We start from the raw sequence: 14957 nt of genomic DNA, 5'->3' as shown, positions 1-14957 counted from the left end.
GCAAATGTGGGCCTGCTGACAAAAATAATCAAATGACGCTCAACCAACATGATCCACTTTGAAGGTTTGAAACAAACCTACACAACCTGGTCATGGGAACATGGAATAAATATGGCAGTGCATTGGTCATCATTGCTAGACAAACTCCATGCGTCATTAATACAACAAAACCGAAGGAAATGTCAAGCTACGCCCAAAAGAGGTTGGTCACCTAGATTCCCCGGAATACAGAAGATCCTAAAGAGCAAAAGGAGGTATCAATGCACAGGAGAACAACATAGAAAAGAAAGGACCATTGCCGTTGAACGCAAATTGAAAGAGGCCAGAAAACAACACAATAAAATAGCATGGCGTCTGAAGCCACAAGAAACCCAGGAACAATTGCTGCATATATACTTCTTGTTATTGCCCAGCAAGTATAAAGAATTCTGGGAATACGTAAATGGCCTTGCAACCACGCCGTACAGCAAGGAGAAAGTAGTATCAGCCTCTGCTTGGGAGCCGCATGTGGAAAAACAACATGTAGACTTAGACGAAACACAGTTGTTCCATACTGTCTAGCTGAAGAACTCCTTAGAAGACCTGGAGCATAGTCAAATATTAGCAATCAGGGAGGAGGTATTGAAGATACTGAAAAATAGCAGAAGAGACGGGTCCCAGGAACCAATAGCCTACCAGGAATCATTTTTAAAGTAGATCAAATATTTTGGGCTCCATTGATACTCAACCTGTTTAACAAATGCCTTGCCACATCCATTATTCCGGAATCATAGAGGGGCTGGATCCTCTGCCCAATACAAAAAGGGAGATCCCACTCGACCTGAAAACTACAGGCTAATTGCCTTATTAGATGTGTATGGTAAAACATTTGCCAAAGTGATTCTACAAGAATTAGAACAATGGATAATTGATAATAAAATCATTCCGACCTACCAGACAGGGTGTAGACCCAATGCCTCAACTATGGACAATATTATCGCCCTCACTTAGCTGAGTTCCAAAGCCCAAGAAACAAATACTCCTCCTTTGTATACTTGCTTTGTTGACTATAGTGCAATATTTGACACCATTGACCGTAAAATCCTATGTAGAAAATTGGCAGGATGGGGCATACCGAGACAACTGCTTGCAGCAATAGTAGCACTGTACACGGGTACTTGGGTGAGGATCAACATAACACAATCACACGCCACGGCATGAATTCACTCCTACACGGGACTAAAGCAGGGTGTGTACTTGCCCCGACTTTATTCAATTTGTACACAGCGGATCTTGGGAAAGAACCATTGAAAGGCAAAACATTCCCACCGATACTAGGCCGGACGAAACTCACAATAATATAATATGAGGATAACTTGGTCCTGATGGATCAGACTCGCAATGGAATGACGAGGGCCCTAGAAATATTATACATATACAACACACAAGCTCTCCAGGTGAATGCTGGGAAAACAAAAGTCCTGGTCTTCGGCCAAAGTACCAAAAAATGCCAGCTCAAATGGCAACTCAACCCACTAAAAATAGATACGGCCTTCAAATACAATTATCTTGGAGTTTGGCTGATGGATACAGGAAAACAAACATTGCAGGCAAAGGCATTAGCAGGAAAAGCAGCACAAACTACGTATGCGCTATCAAAGCTATATCACAAACTAAACAGTCACTCTGCTGAGGCAATTCAAAGAGTTATCGGGGCCAAACTTGTACCTACAATACATGTTGACTACCTTGCTTACCAAGGAAGGTTAACTAAGACATTAGAGCACTGCCACACATCCTCTTATAAGAAAATATTTGGCATGTCAAACAGCACTCGGTGCACCCTAATCCGGTTGAAATTCAACCTAGTAAGCATGGATATAGTGTGCAAAAAACACATAATCAGATTCTATCTACAGGTGAGCTGGGCAGATCCTTAGGGGCAGATTTATGTTAACGCGCCAGTTAATGTGCGCCACAGTGCGCCACAGCTCCGCCACCCATGGTGCGCCGCATTTACAATGCGGCGCACCATGGGGCAAAAACAGCACAGATGCGTGACGCATCTGTGCCGTAAAGGCGGCGCATTGCTGGAGTTGCGTCGCAAGCGCGACGCAGCTACAGCAAGGCTCGGGGGATGCCCTATCTGACCAATGCTGCATCAAGACCTACGCCTGCTTCAAGCAGGCGCAGGCTTTTGACGCAGCATTGGCGTGAAAGTGACTGAGTGAAATCTTATAGATTTCACTCAGCCACTTTTGCGAGGCGCACCTGCCCCGGAACGCCCACCCTGCGCCGGAACGCCCACAAGCGGCGCAGGGCTTTACACCGTGACGCATCTGCCTAGATGCGTCACGTTGTAAATCGTTCGTAGGGATGCGCCACGTTTACGCCGCCTTGCGTGACGCAACAGCAGCGTAAACGCGGCGCAAGGCCTTCATAAATCTGCCCCAGAGTCTTTTCGGGGTGCCCTCGAGCCAATGTTTTCAGCCAAGTAAAGCGCTTGGGCGAAGTACCTGGTCACAGTCAGATTAACGTTAAATATGGACCCACTGCTCTTGTTAGCTTCCCCAATCACTAAAGCACAACTAAAGAATAAACTAAAGATACACACCAGAAAGGTTTCGAGGGAATTGGACATAAACCAAGTAAGAGGCATCAGTGGTTCGGAGGAGCTTGCAGCTTCCCATGAAGCATACTTCTGTCAAGCTTACATGAGAGCAGTTATTGGAAAATACGCATTCAGAAATATTCTAGCAGTTAGGCTCCCTACAACGCCCATAAGGGTATATAGGGCACACTGGAAGAACTGGGCTCAGGGACAGGAGCAATGTAGGCTGTGCCAATACCACTCTGAATCGGGTGCCCACATTGTATGCGGCTGTGTAAGCTTAATACAACAGAGGCGAAGGTACTTGAGGTCAAACTTTGCGCAGCATGGGACAAGAACATGTAAGGAGGCACTATTGCTCTTTTACACCTCTGTGACTCCAAATGACCTAGCACAGTTTGGCAGTTTTCATGGAAACTGGCAGGCTCCTACGAGAGGTTGGATATATAATGAGGGCCGCCCACCAGGAGCAAACTATAATTCTTAAATATTTTATGGCGCTTCCACTCACATTCATTGTAGTATAGGTTTATTCATTTAAACGTAACGAATTTATATAGGTGCAGTCCGGTCCAGTTACGATCACATAAGCAGATGAAACACTAGACTAGTTTACTGCACCACAGATTCAGCATGGTATGAGGTCATTAGTATTATGTAGTACAACATGGACTAAATTTACAATGCAATCCAGACTATTGTGTAGGTTTCACATGGTCTGCCTGTTCAACTGCTCATCTGCATAAGCCTATCTAATCCACCTAAGCTTGCACATGGCGGTCTGGCACTTTTTTATATAGCACAAGATTAAATCGAAAAGTGGCAGGTGCATTTGTATAGATTTGTAAAGATTTTAAGTCTCAATTGAAGAATGTTGCCAGCAAGGCAGTTTTAGTCAACACAATGCAAAATGCACTTTACGTGCTAGTAACAGCATGCAATTTAAGAATGCCCAAATCTAAGAACGGAGTTTGTATTCACCTCGCTCATTTTTACACATTGAAACAACTCTTAGACGAGGCACTTATTATGCTGCTATGCAAGAATGAAGCTTGTGTGACAGTTCTAGGTAGCACAATGCACTTTATGCTCCCTGTAAACTAGGCTAGTGTTTACATTGTTCATTTTGCACCCTGAATCAACCTGCTAATATTGTACTACATCTAACTAACTTTAGGCGACATTTTTATGTTCCATTTTAAGAATGAAGTTTGTGCTTTCTAGCTCTAGCTAGCCTCATGAATTCTGCGTCCAAATAATGTTAACTGTTTTGACTATTTCCACACAAGGAATTAATGTTTGATGATATGCTAATTAAGTCTAATTTAATTATGAAACCTGTTGTACCCTGTTTTTTTTTACAATCTTAGGGGCCTATTACGATGGTGGGCGGATAAAATACGCTCGCCCCCGCAACGTAGCACGGGACCGACCACCGAAGTTGCGGCAGTCCCGTCAGGCAAATTAGGTGGGCGCATCCTCAACTTTAACATTGCGGCGGGTGGTGCTGTAAGCAGCACCCACCGCAATGTTAAAGCCCATGTTGTGCATTGCCATGCACAATGTGACAGGCACCGCGCGGTGCCTGCCACCCTGTGCATGGCAATGATGGGGGGTACCATGGGTACTCCCCAGTGCAGCCCCCCACACCTCCCACCCCCCAGGGGCCCACAATGGGCCTCCATGGGGATTTCCCGCATGCCTTTCCATGGCGGAGTCTCTGCCATGGAAAGACATGCATCCTAATATGGATGGCGGTGCCTTGCAGGCACCGCCACCATATTAACAGCATTTCCCGCTGGCCGGCAATCCGACCAGCGGAAAAGTGGCGGATGGTCTTTATGTCCGTCGCGGTGCCCCTCGCCATACTAATATGACGGGGGTGAAAATGGGTCATTGGGCGGGCAGATCCCCCTCGCTGGGCCAGTGGTGAGCACCACCAGCCCGGCGGTGGCGATCCGCCCGTGATCATAATGAGCCCCTAAGTTTGTGGAGTTATTCCATCTTCTGTGTGGTAAGAATTCTTGAATGAACAATAATATTGCACTTTTGTAATTTAGAGATAAGATTTTGTATTTTTAAGGGATTTTTTTTAATCCTTGAAATGGATCAAATTTGTAAAGCATAATTAGCAATCAATTGAAATTGGTACTTGTTAATGTAAGGATGTGGAAGCACCAGTATGACCTGCAACTCAGAGAATTCCACCAGAAGCTCACATATGACCAAGAGCGGAGAGACACCTGCATGCATCATGGAGAGCAGGAACAGTCACAAGGAGATACTAAAGGCTGGGCCAATGTGGAATTACCCACTGGCAAGAGCTGCAGATGGATAACCAGGACCAAACTGGAGAGGAGAACTGGTAATGTCACTACTCAAAGAGAGCCATGGAACCAACAGTAGGAAGGTTGTCAGCCCTGATGTGGGAAAGGCTGCTTATGGTAGGTATTGGGGAGTTTAGTAAGAAGTGTTTGGCAGGAACACCAGAGTGCTGAAATGGTGCGGTGGAAGACTATGTAAGAGGCCATTAGCTCTTTCTAGGCATTCCTCATCGAAAAGGAATAGTGCAACAATGGCCTACAATACCTCAATACCTCAATGGGTATTGCTGACAAGGGGTCATTCAAGTGAAGCCACACAGGAAACGGAGAATCTATCACCAGCGTTCTTGTACAAAGAAGGCTGGACTTCCACCTTTTTCAAGTTTCTGCTGATACCATAACCTCAAAGAGGTGGAGGTCCCATAAGAGCTGGCCATACAGAAGGAAGAGCCCACGTAGTACAGAGCTCCACAGAGTAAGTAAATAGTGTGGTATCTGAATATTCTAAAGTGAGGTGTGGCGATATGTGTCGGTGGTATAAAGAATGTGATTAAGAGTCCGGAGTGGAATATGGATGTGTATGGTTCGTTTGGAGGGTTCGAGTTTTTAGGAGGCCAGCTGGTCTTAGCACATATTTGTGCCTCTGTTGCTCTATGTTACATCAGATTTGTGGTCCACTGGCTTGCATACAATTATATATCTAATAGTCCTATTTAAATATTTGTTTTTCAGGAAAGTCAAAGGAAAAGGGAGAGGAGGTATGGATGGTAGGGGTCTGTATCTGTACACTGGAAATACCTCTTGGTGCTTGCATTCCCATTCAGAAGAAAAAGGGCTAGTGGTTTGAGGTTAAGACCTTGATTGATATGCATATGGTTGGTCCCTGTCTAAAATTGCACACTGAGTAATAAAATTATGGTATGGAATGCTGGCTAAGATAGTTACTAATGACTGAGGTTCATTATTTTTTTGTGTAGAGTTTTGTATAGCGTAGACTCGACCCTAAGACATCAGGTATCAGAGTGCTTTACATGAGCACCAGTTTCATTACAGACAGACATATTAATTTTTTGGTAGGCAGGGGAGATTAAGTGATTTGCCGAGAATCACAATATGTTGAGCGACGTTGCTGAGACTCGAACTGTGTTCCCCAGGTTCGAGGTCAGTGCTCTACCCGTTAGGCCACATCCTCTCCCCAATTTAAGTATTTCAATTTCTTTGTTTTTTTGTTTCTCTCCTAATGAGACTTTCTATGTGGTAGGGATATGCCCAAGAGCAGGTCCTGTAGCTTGCTGGCTTCCATTAGTGACAAAGTCTTCCATGCTGTACCACAGCGACTAAAGTTGCACTTCACTGATGAGGTCTGCCGCTGTGAATTCTATCTATTAAAACACATATTAATAAAGAGCACAACCCGATGTTTAAATAAAACATATGCTAAACACAAAATTTGTAGTAGGTAGCCATACTTAAATATTGTAGGCCTGCACGTAAAATGATGAATGAAGTTAACCTAACTGTCTATGCTTTGTTAAAGAGAAAAATAATGCATCAACATTGAAAGCCCTGTTTTTTACATTTAGTAAGTAGTTCATGTGTAAGATGGTTTTCTTCTATTTGCTGCAGATGATACAACGTCAGAAGCCTACTGTTAGTTAGTGAGTAGACACTTGTATGTGACAACTGATAGGAAGGTTCTCACCTGGAGGAGATGAAGCAACAGGAAGAATGATTCATGGGAAGAGGATTTTGGACCACAAGAAAACAACCTTGTAACTTTTCATGGACAAATGTCTGAAAGTCTATTATGCTCTGGTGAGAGTATGGGGAGTGAACTTTTTTCCGGAAGTCTGCTGATATTCTATTGATGGATGATGAAGACAAAGGAAAATAAAGTTGCAACACAGAATTTGAATGCCTATATTATTGCGTGTTCCTAGAATAGAGTGGACTTCCTTTGCCCAACATTCTGACTAACAGTCATCTCTGATCTTTATGACCACACTAGAGGCTATTTAGCCTACATTCTATATATCTGCTGATTTATGGCTGAGAATAATTTCTATTCTGATTTGCAAATGTTTTATTATTGGGCTGTGATCTCTCTCTCATCAGAACTCTTCATTGGGTTTCTGATCTGACACCTTTTCTCTTATTATACCAATTTATTTAGAATAGTGAGTTTCCTTTATGGGACAAACTTGTTGTATTATTACTATACTGACTCTGATGTTAACAAATATTTTGTTCTATTTTGTAATCAAATATCTATTTGGTGAATTATATAACGTTTAATGCTGAAATCTAAAGATTAATGCCTAATGAATAAATAGATAAAAAACTAAAAGATTTGAAAATAAAAACCCTTTAACTCACACTTAATCTCTGATTGTAAAGTCTTTAATGATTCATTGATTATGTAGACGATTGCTCCGCAGTTCTCTTCGTTGACCAACAAAGGTCCACATGAACAGTGGCAGGGGTTATTATGTATACAGCACACATCCCCAAAATGTTTTTGCTTTTAAATACTACGTGTTATTATTACCCAACTCAGTAGGTGGCTAAATGAGAAATAGAAAGGAATACTGTCAGAGATATAAAACACTGCAATTTCATCCATCAAATATTGTTTTTCTTTGTGAGTCACCCTACATGCTTAGGCGTACGTCTAGTACTTTCCCTTCTGTGGCAGGGTCAACAAGCCAATGAAATCGTAAATTCAGTCTGCATGGCTCGCTAGTACTCAATTCTACAACATATGGCATTCCTTTGTCTTGGGCAGATGCCTATTAGCCAATGTGTCTGGGGTAATTGGGACAGTTCAAAGGTTTCTTTGGAACACAGAGCAGGAGCAAGAGCAGACACAGGTAAATTACCTTCTCTATAGTTGAAATGTGGTAAACCCAGATGATGCTCTTTCTCGTCTGAATATGCCTGCCTGCGGAAATTGATTGGCATTCGGTAGATTTCTGTTTGCTCTTGGAAGCTGCAGCGTGAAGAAGGCCCTGTTTATTCTGAGGAATCTGTTGACCTCTGCTTGATGTCCAGTTAATGGGAGGGATGGAAGCCTGAATAGCACTGGACTCACTTTAATTGGGGAAAACTGACCTGATCCTGTGGTAACTGGGTTTCTGTGTAGCACTTTCTTGTTATTTTCACTGTCAGATACCTAGTCCTGAAGATTGCTGAAGCAAAACAACATGGAATTTCAGGATCATCCCCATGGAGAAACAGTGTGCATCAAGATATTTGTCTTCACCCCAAACATTCTGTAGCAAACCTTCCATTTCTGCAGGGACACTCCAGATGTTTTGCCTGTTTCTAGCCCTATTTTTGCTAGACTTAAATGCTGTGCACCTTACCACTGCTAAACAATCGCAAAGTGCTTCTGCTCCCATTACCAATTGGTTAAATTGGCTTACCGCAGATTGACCTATTTAACTACTACTGCTACCACCACTACTACTACTAAAATAATATAAAACATCCTAACAAATTTGAAAATACAAAAAGTAGGTAAAGATGCTAAGAATCTCCAAAATGTAGTGCATATTCATCAAACATTGCTTAAGTTATCCGCAAAATGCATTTTTATGTTTCAAGATATACAAAAGTATCACTCGAAGTCCAGCCAGCACCTTTTCAATTGGTAATGCCTCTAAAACGTCTGAGTACTATTCTACATTCAGGCCAATTTTAGGCAAATTACTTTAGCAATACAAATGGGCTGTAAATCATTCAAGGGAAATTGGTCACATAATAAACCACAAAGCCGAGGTCAGGGGGTTTGTAACTGGAACCCAAAGATGGAAATATTGGATCAGATTACATGTTACCCATTAAATATTTTTGATATAACATGTTTGTTTTGGGTATTTCACTAAAAAAAGCTGTTTTTAAAGTGCAATCAATAAGGGAGAATGCTTAGGTTTTTATTTCTGTCATGAATAAGTTGTTGATAAAGCAATGGTGGAGGCCAGTGGATTTATGCAATTCTGTAGCTACAGCATGTGCAACATAAATATGGAATTATCGCTATAGTCTCGTACTTTGCCCTGTTCACAAACATGTTGTTTGTAGCTCAAATGGATGAAAATAATACTGCTATAATGCTGCTATCACTATGTTGATCCATAGTTTTCATAATTCTCTGATTCCCTGCGAAATATATTTTTTATGCCACTGCATTTTGTGCAAGACAACAGACAAGAAAAGTCAATTTATGGGGCTCATTCTCTGTTAGCATTATTCTGATCCTGTTTTTCAGTAGAGAAAATGTCACCATCATGATTGGCTCCTTCTCCCAAACCAAGAAGTCGACTGCATTTGAGGTGGCTATGCTACCCCAAATATCCAACATTGAAGTTAGAAGTTGGCAAAATGTAGGTCTCGCTCTCCCAACAATCCCTGTTTTGTCTCAGTGCTCCGAGCCTTGGCCCCAGCCATTATTTTACCACTGCGAGACACTGACAATACCTCTTTGTCAGAAGGTCATTTGCCCAACTTATGTAAAAAGGGCACATCCCTCCTGAAAAGAGTAAGCCTTGATCCTAGCAACTTGCAGACTATAAACAAATCACACATCTCCCTGCTATTGGTAAAGTTTTCAGCAACATATGGTGCATTTGCTCTCTGCTCTCCTTCATATATCAGAATGTGTAAATTGGTCTCAGGCATGCTTTCTTCTCAGGAACAGTACTGAGTCTTTATTGCTGGCCAGGCTTAAAGTTTTACGAAGCACAAGGTCCTCTCCATGTCAATTCTTTCTAAACCTGTCCGCTGCCTTCAACAAGGCTGACCTTTCTGTGCTGATGACCTTGTCAATGTGGTTTGAATTACGGGTCCTGCTCTAGTGTGGTCCACTCCCTTTCTTAGCAAGTAGAATCAATGCACCTCTTACCAAGCAAATGTATATCATACATATATTATATACTTTACCCAGCTAACACAAAAACAATGAGGTAGTAAACTAAAATATGAGAATGTTACCTTTCTCGTCATTTTCTCTTAAGGACAATTTCCTTTTCCGAATGACAGTGTTTTCTTCATCAGAATCACTGGTTACTTGTGATCTCAGTATTAGATGTGCCTTAATTACAGAAAAAAACATGAAGTAAAGTGAAGAACGAGAGACTAGAACGAGTTTTATGTTCCTTAATTAGTTACTAATCATTTTATAGAAATATCAGGTTCTTTGTGGCTTCATACATTGGCATCAAACTTCATGCAGCGCAACCACCCCTTGTTTAATGTGGAAACACACTTGCCCTCTACATCCCCCTCTGAGTCTCAACATACCGGGTTTTCACTTTTCTACCGTGAGATGGTTGTTCATACTGAAATATTGCTGCGGACGCCAAGAAGGCAGAAAGAAAGCTAGCTGAGAGTCCATAGTTGAAGATTCTCGAATTAAGGCATAATTCGTTTGAGATAAAGCTGTAGTATGGGGTCCATACAAATGGAACACAATTTAATATCTTTTTTTTCTTTGACAACTGATGTATCCCCTCAATTTCCAGCAACACAGGGCTAGAGCAAGACTTTTATTACATTTATCGTGTGCATTATGCATATACTAAAAACATTCTCTAAAATGCCACCACTGGTGGTCCCTGCGGTGGCCGTATGTAAGAGCGGGAGGGGTGCAGGGGATTCTGCAATAGCCGTAGATAAGAGCGACCGCCTCCCAAACTCGTGCCGCCTGGGGAGGACCGCCTCACTCACTACACCACTGAGCCTCACAAATAGATCTCATCACAACAGCTCCTGGAAAGACTTTCAAGTCCCTGTTGTAATTCAAGGTGCCTAAGAGACTTAACAAAGGTGCTTGTGCTAACAATTTTTCATACTATTCCATGCTAATTAATTGGCTCTAGAGATCTGGGCATGGCGAGCAAGAGATCCATAGGGGACAAGCGTGCTTCTGTGGGTGTCATGAATTCCAGGAGTAAGCCAGGGGTATCAGAAGAGCAAGTTACACCTACTAACAGCAAACGTTTGCGAATCTGCCTGGTCAAGTATAAAACAAAACCTGATCAGATATTGCACTAAAGCAACCAGATAAATATAATGTACAAAACCAAGTGCATAGGCAATCATATCAAAACACTCAGCAATAAAATAACAGAATTGATTGTGCTGTGCAGTGGTGGAAAATGTATTTTCATCCAATTGTTCCAAACCACTAGCTTTACAGAAGGAGCATTTCAACACACCAATCACTGCACACACAAAGGATGAGCATTGTGTTATACATCTCACACATACAAGTATGACAAGATTACTTCCATCTAGTACTCCACAACTTAAAGTGACAAAATAACAAGTAAATACGTTTAAACTTAATACAGTTTTGTCTAGTGTTTTCTTATTATAGTCAACTGTATTTTTTCTTCAGTGTTCCATTTTGTCGATGATTCAATGTGGTATATGAAGGTGCTGCTATTTCTCACAATCGTTATTTGATGCAAAAGCAAAAAAGTTGGTATTTTAGGCCAAAGTCAAAATTCGTTATTTGATACCAAATGTTATGTTGCTTGCTTAACAATTGCACTTTCTTCTTGGTTGTGACCCTTCATATGCACTATTATTTGTGTTTGTGAAATATTCATGTTGATGCAACTGTAGCTAGCACTGAGCTCATAGCAAGTAGTTAGAACTAGTATAAATATCATTAAATACTATATTCGTACGTATGAAAAACATCCATATAAGCAACATTTAAAACAGACATCATTATACAGTGCTTATCATGTATCAATATCAAAAAACATCCACTGTTAATTAAAAACTAACTTGGGTTCTTATATCCTTAAATGTTCAGTTTAGTGGTGGGTATTTAGACATATAGGAGCTTAGTATTAAAGGATGTAACGTGCAGAACACTTTGCAAAACACCCTTGTAATCAAACATTCCCGGGAATAAGTTGTACTGTGTGTGTATAATGACATTAATTGTAATACAGATTTCATTGTGTATCAGTTTTTTAAAATTCTCTCTCCTTCAAAATCATGTAATTTGACATAATCCTAGGTGCAACCAGTAGAAAACAGGAGAGGACAAATTAATCTAAAATCCGAGTCTACTATTACATCCTTTTGATAAAATCCACACATACATTAAGCTATTCGAAGATAAAAGACATAAATATGGTCTGCTGTTACACTAAACTGGTCATAGATAAAAAGCTGTACATCCAAAGTATTGCACATGGCCAATAGTATTACAAATTAATCCATACTGTACATTACATTATGTAGATCATTGCCTAAGTTCAATATGTTGTACATTTTAAGGTCCCCAGGTCGATGAGAGACTTGGAACCTATGTCCGAGTTTGAGAGATTTAATAAAATATTCTTTCTAGTGTAAAATACCACCCATAAAAAAGATGACAGTCTGCAGCAAATCTCTAGGGTGGGCAATGATTACAATTATAAATAGGCCGGGCGGCATTGTGTAGGACAAGATGGTTTAAAAATTGGTAAAATATATATAAAAAAGACCACGTGCATTGTTTCCTGGGGCATTGTGTTGTCAGAGGGGCAAATAATTAAATTTTTTGACCAGTCATTCATTTTGTAAAAACTGACTAGTCTATGAAAATGTGTAGTCTTAGAAGGGTTAAAACAAATCTGTGCCTACCATTCAATACTGCTTTGAAGTAGGGTTGCCTATTAAAAGTAGTTAAAATCAGTTGGTTTTTGAAATACTTGGTTGGGGACTTCAATTAGCAGTTGGAGAATTCCCAGGTGCATCATCACTTCCTCCTTCAGAACCTTTCTACTGATATTATTTAATGTTTCTGGTCTTTCAAAATACTCTGGATGACCAATATCACAAAAGAAATGTGGCATATATGCTAACCATGACATTCCTGAATACAAACTAAGTTTGAGATAATCCTCGGTAATTGCTCCCCCTAGATCCTGTGTTTTGCTAATTGTTCTCTTAATTTGCGCCATTTCTCTGGTGGGACGGGACCCTGCGGGTGGAATCCGTGGCTTTCTAATCCATTTAGGTGGTGAGGAGTTTAATTTTGATGGAGAATTAGTTTCAGGAAGCTGTTGGATACACCCTTTATTTCCACTTTTATCATGTCCACTTCTTAATCTCAAGTCTTTGTTGGTCATGCAAGGCCATTAATAGCATTCACTGTACTATGATTTGAGGGTTGGGGCTCTTGAGATGTTATTATTGACACCTGGGCACATTCACTATTATGCAGTGATTCTTCAACAGTTTTATTTTTGTTTTTCAATCGCTCCCATCACTCCTGTAATGTATTTAAATAGTGTAAATTCAGATTGATCTGGAGAGTGATTCTTGCCAGCAACGCTGGCAGTAGTAGGTTGATTCCTCTTACCCATGCCTACTAGATGTTGCGTAGAGACAGAGACAGAGTGCAAGTATTCCTTTTTTGCTCGTTATAGGCTCAGTAAGGGTTTACAGTTGGCAGACATTACCATAAACAATACCTGCCCCATAAATTAAGGCCTGTATGTCGCCACCCCCTTCCCAATCACTTAGGAGCGAAGGGGAAGAAGGAAGAAAACAGAGATAAAAAAATCCCACACGAAACAAGCTAACCAGTTTGATAAAAAAAAAAAGTCTTATGGTAGGTACCTCAAAGTCCACAGTACGCTATTGTATTAAGGGTAGTCCAAAGAAAGGGACAAGTCCCTACTTTAAAAACTTCATTCAGACCTTAAAAATAAGTCAAGAGGGCAAATCCACATATACGGGGAAATAGGCGGTAGACAAGAAACTCAGGACAGTACTGTAGATTGTTATGGTCCGTTGTTAGTCTATTAGACTGTTCGAAGCTTTTACCAGTACTAAGCACCCTCAAATCCTTTTTTCAATTATGGCCGCCTAAACTAGTTTCCAACCACAAAGTTGGTGGCCCCGTCCCACCTCCTCCCATCGCTGACGGGTGCAGGACAGGCCCGTCCATGGCTAGGCCCAGGCTTTACCAGGGTGGGTGCGGTGCGGGAGGCAGACTGTGCTTTTCAGCATGACACGGGCGTCCCGCTGTGCTCCTCCTCCTCAGTAGAGGTTGTTTCTGGGACGACGAGTCTCTCACACAGCAGCAGTGTCCAGATCGGCCAAAGACCAAGGCAAAGGATTTCCCACGCCGCGGTAGGCAGACTGCACTTTTCAGCACGGCGCAGGCGTCCCGCTGTGCCCCTCTTCCTCCTCTGAAGAGGGTGTATCTGGGACACCAAGCCCCCACATAGCTGCAGAGTCCAGATCGGCCAAAGACCAAAGCAAGGGATTTCTTTCATATGCACTATTATTTATGTTTGTGATGCAACTGTAGATAGCACTGAGCTCATAGCAAGTAGTTAGAACTAGTAAACCCCTGCGTATTTATATTTTCCCCACGATTAGAGGAAAACTAAAGATTCCCTACCTAAGAGAAGCTAGGGCACATCTATCCTCTAAAACTACCCAACTTATCATGAAGTTGCCACTAAAACACATGCAAACCACGTTCCCCGCAAAGGCTAAAAAACGTATCAAGTTTTGCCAAGAATGGTGCAGTTGTAAAGCAAGCAACAAAAAATTTGGCATCAAATAACAAATGTTGACTTTGGCATCAAATAACACAATGGCATGGAGAAAAAACACTCCCACCAGTTCAGGCGAACACACTTGGGTAACGGAGAATTTTAGCGGTTCTGGACAATGATACAACTAGCGGGGGTGAGAAAAAAGGTTCCAGTCCTCTGGGATCTAATGATGAGAGTGGAGCTTCAGGGTTTTAGCAGGTAGATAAACAAACAACAGAAAGCACATTTGAGGGCAAATTTCGACCAAGAAGAACAGTGCATAGCTCAGAACAAAGGAAGCAACGCAGATGGCAATTGGAGAAAAGCCACAATCTAAGCAGGGAGAGACAGCTCTCACCCTGAAAGCACAGCAAGAATGCAAAGCATCATGCCCATCACCTAAGGAGAGCGGGGTAGGTACAGGGCACTGATCGAAGAGGAATCAGAGGTAGAATTAGATAAGAGGTTTTTAGCTGGGATCCAAGC

The 14957-nt window shown here is 41.6% G+C and overlaps 1 protein-coding gene across 3 annotated transcripts in view; it reads right to left on the bottom strand.

Moving 5' to 3' along the window:
* KCNH7 (potassium voltage-gated channel subfamily H member 7) overlaps positions 1-14957 on the bottom strand; it is a 1437897-nt gene that overhangs the window by 92150 nt on the left and 1330790 nt on the right. For all 3 annotated transcript variants that reach the window (XM_078681650.1, XM_078681648.1, XM_078681649.1), the window contains one exon: positions 9907-10006. In XM_078681650.1, the coding sequence (XP_078537776.1) occupies positions 9907-10006 (100 nt within the window). The remainder of the gene's footprint in view (positions 1-9906; positions 10007-14957) is intronic.

Source organism: Lissotriton helveticus, chromosome 3_1 (assembly GCF_964261635.1).
Source record: "Lissotriton helveticus chromosome 3_1, aLisHel1.1, whole genome shotgun sequence".
NCBI classification, from domain to species: domain Eukaryota; kingdom Metazoa; phylum Chordata; class Amphibia; order Caudata; family Salamandridae; genus Lissotriton; species Lissotriton helveticus.
This window is presented reverse-complemented; position numbering and strand designations above follow the sequence as displayed.